At 44.8% G+C, this 6412-nt stretch overlaps 1 protein-coding gene across 2 annotated transcripts in view; it reads left to right on the plus strand.

Moving 5' to 3' along the window:
- DEFB121 (defensin, beta 121) overlaps positions 1-4062 on the plus strand; it is a 7948-nt gene extending 3886 nt beyond the window's left edge. Inside the window, exons 1-2 of one of the 2 annotated variants that reach the window (XM_011979818.1) lie at positions 2666-2838; positions 3846-4062. In XM_011979818.1, the coding sequence (XP_011835208.1) occupies positions 2781-2838; positions 3846-4018 (231 nt within the window). In that variant the 5' untranslated portion in view covers positions 2666-2780 and the 3' untranslated portion in view covers positions 4019-4062. Of the gene's footprint in view, positions 1-2665; positions 2839-3845 lie in introns of those variants that run through there. The other variant, XM_011979819.1, reaches the window with a different exon arrangement.
- Positions 4063-6412: the final 2350 nt, after the last annotated feature.

Below are 6412 nucleotides of genomic sequence, written 5' to 3' on the forward strand. Positions count from 1 at the left end.
GCTCACTGCAACCTCCGCCTCTCAGGTTCAAGCGATTCTCCCGCCTCAGTCTCCCGAGTTGCTGGGATTACAGTCGCTCACCACCACATCTGGCTAATTAGTAGAGATGAGGTTTCACCATGTTGGCCAGGCTGGTCTCGAATTCCTGACCTCAGGTAATTCACCTGTCTCAGCCTCCCAAAGTGCTGGAATTACAGGCATGAGCCACCATGCCCAGCCAGTACATTTTTATATAGTTGAAAACAATCAAATTTCATTTAGAGATGTGAAAATCATGCAGAATTTAAACTTGAGTGTCTATAAATAAGTTTTATTGGAATACAGCCACACTCATTTGCTTATATATTGTCTGTGGGTACTTTTGTTCTATAACTGTAGGGTTGAGTAGTTGTGATAGCTGTGGCCTGCAGATCCTAAAGTATTTACCATCTGGGCTTTACAGAAAAAGTCTCGTGACCTCTGGTCCAGAGCATTAATTTTTCTTCAGACAACAAGAAAATTTATCTTGTCTTTTTTTTTTGTTTTTGGAGACAGAGTCTCTGTTGCCCTGGCTGGAATGTGGTGGTGCAATTTTAGCTCATTGTAGCTTCGACCTCTTGGGCTCAAGTGATTTTCTTGCCTCAGCCTCCCTAGTAGGTAGGACTACAGCTTTGCCCCACCGTGCCCGGCTATTCAAAACTTTTTTTTTTTTTTTTTGTAGAGATGGAATCTCATTATGTTGCTGAGGCTGGTTTCAGACTCTTGGCTTCAAGCAATCCTCCTACCTTAGCCTCCCGAATTGTGGAAATTACAGGCAGGAGCCTCTGCTCCTGGCTTGTTGTTTTCTTCCATGTTAGAAAGAAGATATTCCTCTTGTCAGTTTGTCTTTGCTTCTGTCCATTTTGAAATGATAGACTTAGGCCAGGTGCGGTGGCTCATGCCTGTAATCCCAGCACTTTGGGAGGCCGAGGTGGGTGGATCACCTGAGGTCAGGAGTTCGACACCAGCCATGGCCAACATGGTGAAACCTCGTCTCTACTAAAAATACAAAAATGAGCTGGGTGTGGTGGCGCGTGTCTGTAGTCCTAGCTACTCGGGGGGCTGAGGCAGGAGGATTGCTTGAACCCGGGGGGCAGAGGTTGCAATGAGCTGAGATGGTGCCACAGCACTCCAGCCTGGGCAACACAGCGAGACTCTGTCTTAAAAAAAAGAAGAAAGATAGACCTTACCATTATTGTCCTAAAAAGCACTTGACTCTTTCCTGATCTATCTGCTGGCCTTATGTATAAGTTAGCCATTACTATGTAACATTCCACTCCCAACCTCAGTGGCTTAAAACAGCACTCCTTTATATTTGGCTAGATTGCCTTGCTGAGGCTGGAGTGACTGGGGCAGCTGTATTTCTCACTGTAGATCTGTGAGTCACCTGGAGTAGCTCCGCCCCACATATCTCTCATCCTCCTTGGACCACTGGGCCATGTTCTTCTCATAGTGATGGCAGAGGCACAGAAGGGAAAATGAAAACATTCATCATCTCTTAAAACGTAGGCTCACAACTGGCACACTGTCACTTCTGCCCACATATCACTAGCCAAAGAAAAGCACATGCCAAGGCCAAAGTGAAGAGACAACGAAATAGAGTTCTTCTAGGATGAGACCTTGACAAATGTGTGAATTCAAGTAGGGGTGAAGAAGGGCCAAGATTGCAATCCACCATTTCTTTCTTTCTTTTTTGAGACAGAGTCTCGCTCTGTCGCCCAGGCTGGAGTGCAGTGGCACAATCTCGGTTCACTGTGACCTCCGCCTCCCGGATTCAAGCTATTCTCCTGCCTCAGCCTCCCGAGTAGCTGGGACTACAGTGGCCTGCCACCACGCCTGGCTAATTTTTTGTATTTTTTTGTAGAGAGCCAGGATGGTCTCGATCTTCTGACCTTGTGATCCGTCCACCTCGGCCTCCCAAAATGCTGGGGCAATCTACCATTTTTTTTAAGAAAGACCAAGTTGGGCATGATGGTTCATGCCTTTAATCCTAGCACTTTGTGAGGCCGGGGCAGGAGAATTGCTTGAGACAAGGAGTTCGAGGTTCCAGTGAGCTATGATTGTGCCACTGCACTCCAGCCTGGGTGACAGAACAAGACTCTGTCTCAAAAAAAATAAAAATAATAATAAAAAAGACCACAACAATAATAAATGGCTTTTCTTTTGCTACCTATGAGGGTGTTACTTGTTCCTATTAAACATGTACTGTTAAAAGTAAGGGCTATGGCTTTCCTGCTCATTCCACTCCATGAATTCTGACATTCTGGTTTCCAGTGGTAATGGCCATGCAGCTATTAAGGTATTTTCCCCTGCTCTGCCCTTCATTTGGTATTATAAGGAATCATCATCATATGGGACATCCTAAGATGCCCTTGTTGCTGGGAAGAAGCCAAGGCGCACAGAAGTATCACTCCTTTTTTGTCTTACCTCTTTTTTTCTCATTAATGAAAAACAAATTAGTGATGAAACTATTTTCCCCCTTCTTGGTTCTCCAGCTGTACTATAAAATTCTTCAAAGGCAAGGCTGTATCTTCTCTTTGTTAACCTCCCTTCCGCTCTCCCAGCCTCCTCAGTCAGTGTGGTTGATATTTTCCTTGCCTACCTGTCTGATCTCAATGACTGTTCCCGTTCTGCTTCGCTGATCTTGGCTCTGCCCATGCTCCTCAGGGCAATAAATACCAGTCTGGACTGCCCAGAATGGAGTCCTCTCTCTGTTTTACCAGTTGAGAAGCCTCCTATCCCTCCCTGATCACTCGTCATTCATGAAGCTCCTTCTTCTGCTTTTGACTGTTACCCTGCTCCTGGCCCAGGTCACCCCAGGTAAACAGGATCTCCAGAAGGGGATGGGAGTCAGGGAACCCGATGCATGTTCAGAGAACTCTGGGGGCTCTGACAGGTTGGGCTGGGAGAAAGGCCTGGTAGAGCTCACTGAGGCCTTTAGGTAGTCCCTCTAGTCATGGGGAAGTTTGAGTTCTCTGGTACTAAATGATCTTCCCAGTGCCCAGTACTTGACCACTCCAACCTTATCTCTGGTTAGCTCTGGAAAATCTGAACATGATGACCTGAGGAGGGGATAGAGTGTAAAGACAGAGACTTGGGTATGGAGTATAGAGAAAATGGGGACTTTTTCAAAAATCTTTCTTGAAAGGATTTGAATTTTGATCTCTTGTTGCCTCTAGGAAAATGGTTCTCAAATTTCTGATTGAGGATTCTGATTCCACTTTTTTATGCAACCTCAAATTATTTGGGTTGCCCTAGGTTGTAGGTTCCCCAGAGTAGCTATTTCTAATTCCCTTAACTGGTTGGGGCCAGAGAAAAGTCCCAGGATGTTGTGAAGAAGGCAGTATGATGTTCTTGGGAGTTTTACAGGTGCCCTAGAAGCCTTACAGATGTTCAAATGAGTTTATTTAATATTCCTGTCACCTTTCATTGATATGGTCAGAGGGGATACTGAAGAACAACGAGAAAAGGTGGCTAATTGCTACTGGGCACCTGGGTACATTATAATATGGGGGAGATAAAACCTTTGGGAGAGGGGTCCTCTTCCCCCTCCCAAGGAGCTGGCCAAGGAGGGGAAGCTACCCAGTAGGTCCCATGCCACTGAGTTGGGGGGACTCTGGGGGTTCTAACAGGGGGCATGAGTGAAGGAAGAAAGTGTAGTGGTCTATAATCTTCCTTAAACTTAGGGGATCCTGTGTAAGAGCTTCTTCCCTCACAGACCTCCTCATTTCCCTCCTACTCCTCTACTGGGCTTTAGCCCCTCCCTTTCCCACCCTTCTGCTTTCTTTCAAAACTGACCCTGTTCTCTTCTTCCCTTTTGTTTTCAGTCACGAAATGTTGGGGTAAGTCAGGCAGGTGCAGAACAACATGTAAAAAAAGTGAAGTATACTATATATTATGCAAAACTGAGGCTAAGTGCTGTGTGGATCCCAAGTATGTACCTGTAAGATCAAAATTAACAGACACAAATACAAGCCTGGAATCAACTTCTGCAGTCTGACACCTCTCTTCCAACCTTGAGCCTCAACATCATGGGATCCTGCATCATGGGATCCTAGGAAGAACAGACTGGACCAGTAGGTGGTAATAATCTAAACCTTGCAAATAGCTCCTAGTCTGCTGACCCATAGCTGGTCCCAGAGGATATGAATTAAAGAATATTCATTGTATCTACTTGATTCCTGTTTTCTTCTAGACCAGCACTGCCAATAGAACATTCTGCCATGATGGAAATATTTCCTATCTGTATTGTTCAATATGGTAGCTACTAGCCACATGTGTCTACTGAGCACTTGAAATGTGCCCAGTGTGAATGTGGACCTGAAGTTTTAATTTGATTCAGTCTAGCTTTAAATTTATATAGCTAAATGTCGCTAGTAGTGATTGTATTGTACAGCAATGGCTTTAGAGTCTAGGCTGAGGCAGGCTGTGGGTCCCAATCTATGCGTGTTTCAGGAGAGTCCAGGAGGCAAGCGAGAGTCTATGATGAACACAAGAACCCATTCTTGGCCCATGGATTCTCTCTACTCCCACACCAAAGGCTGTAACTTTCCCTTGATCACGCCTGCAGTTCTGCCGCTCAGGGGCTCTAGGGCAATGCCTCTTGTGAGTCTTCCTCATGGTGGAGAGTGCTGGTATCAGGCCATCTGTGGATCCTTGCTCCATCTCTTTGCATTCCCTCTAGTTGTGGCCATGGGACATTAAACTGGCTAATCATTTTCCAGGACTGATCCTGAACTGAGACAACAGGAATTTTACAACATGCAGCCCCATGATCCCAAATATCCCCAACTCTTGCTACTTATCTGACTAATCTAAAAGAACTTGATTCTTTATCCTGAGTTGAAAAGTTCTACTTGGAGTCACCCGCCTCCTCTTCAGCCCTTTCATATTGGAGCCCTGACCTGGCTTCAGCCTCATGTCCCCAGTTCATCTTCCTGATGACAAACTTCAGCCTCAGTGTCAGTGTCTAAGTGTCACCAAAGCTGTCTAGGGAAGAGCGTTTGATGTAGGATCAGAAGATCTGGGGTCAAATCCTTGTTTAATCACAGGTCAGCTACATGACCCTAGGCAAGCCATTTAACCCTCTGTGCTCTATTTTCTCGTCTCTAAAATGGGGAACTTTCCTACTCAAGGCATAGGGATGTCATGAGAATTAAATGAGATAACAGACAGGAAAGTGCCCAGCACAGAATCTAGCGCACATTCTGTTCTTGATAAGTGTAAGTAGAATCTAGGTTGATCTCATTTTGTAATTTTCTACTTCTGGCTCTGCATAGCAATTCTTTGCCTGGAAAAAGTTAAATCCTCCTTCACTACGTTGCCACCAACTCCTACTTCTCAGAGTTAATAACTCTTAAAGTTGAAGTAAAACCCTGTACCCTGCCATTTTTTCACTAATCGTCTTACCCTCCTGACTCAATTTCTGTCCAGCCTAGCCCTGTAATGTTTCTCTTGCAGACTCAGCTCCTTTGCTCTACTCTGCATGGTATCAATGCCAAACTCCCAACCATGGTAGAATATAACCATCTACTTGCCTTCTGTATAGGTAAACTTTATTTTTCGAGACAAGATCTTACTCTGTTACCCAGACTGGAGTGTAGTGGTATGATCATAGCTCATTACAGCCTTAACCTCCTGGACTCAAGGGATTCTCCTGCCTCAGCTTCCCAAGCAGCTGGGACTACAGGTGTGTGCTACCACTCTTGGTTGCTAATTCTTTTTTTTTTTTTTTTGTAGAGATGGGGGTCTTGCTATGTCGCCCAGGCTGGTCTCGAACTCCTGGCCTTAAGTGATCATCCTCCTGCCTTGGTCTCCTTAAAGGTTGGGATTACAGGTGTGAGTCACTGTGCCTGACCTATAGGTCAGCAGCTGATCATTCTTAGAAAAAAATAATCCAACTAGTCTCACTGATTTCACTGGAAATTCAGGGTCTTCAACCTCAAAGGTCACTCAATACGGCCCAGGTAATCTGTTTTTCCCTAAGAAGCTTGATTTCTCATTCTTTGAAATAACTAGCCCATGATTTTTCCTCTGTCCTCAATCTTCTACCATTCCCTGTCCCCACTAAAATATCACTCCTTGCCTCATATTTCAAGAAAATAGAAACCATCAGAAGCAACTCCTTCATCTTCTCTCTACTAAGTCTACACACTCTGGTATTGGGTCCTACAGCTCCTGTCTTCCTTTTGTTTACAGTGGAAGAATGATATCTACTCCTGAGGAACCGGCCCCTTTACTTGTCCACATTTGTCTCCTCTCCCCTACTCAAGAATTTCACATTCATTTATTCTCCTTATTCTACCCTTCTCTTCCAGATCATTTCTATCATACAAAAATGCTCAAGTATCTCCTAGATTAAAAAAAAAAATCCCTGAGTCCCACATTCCTCTCT

Source organism: Mandrillus leucophaeus, unplaced genomic scaffold (assembly GCF_000951045.1).
Source record: "Mandrillus leucophaeus isolate KB7577 unplaced genomic scaffold, Mleu.le_1.0 Scaffold206, whole genome shotgun sequence".
In the NCBI taxonomy this organism is placed as follows: domain Eukaryota; kingdom Metazoa; phylum Chordata; class Mammalia; order Primates; family Cercopithecidae; genus Mandrillus; species Mandrillus leucophaeus.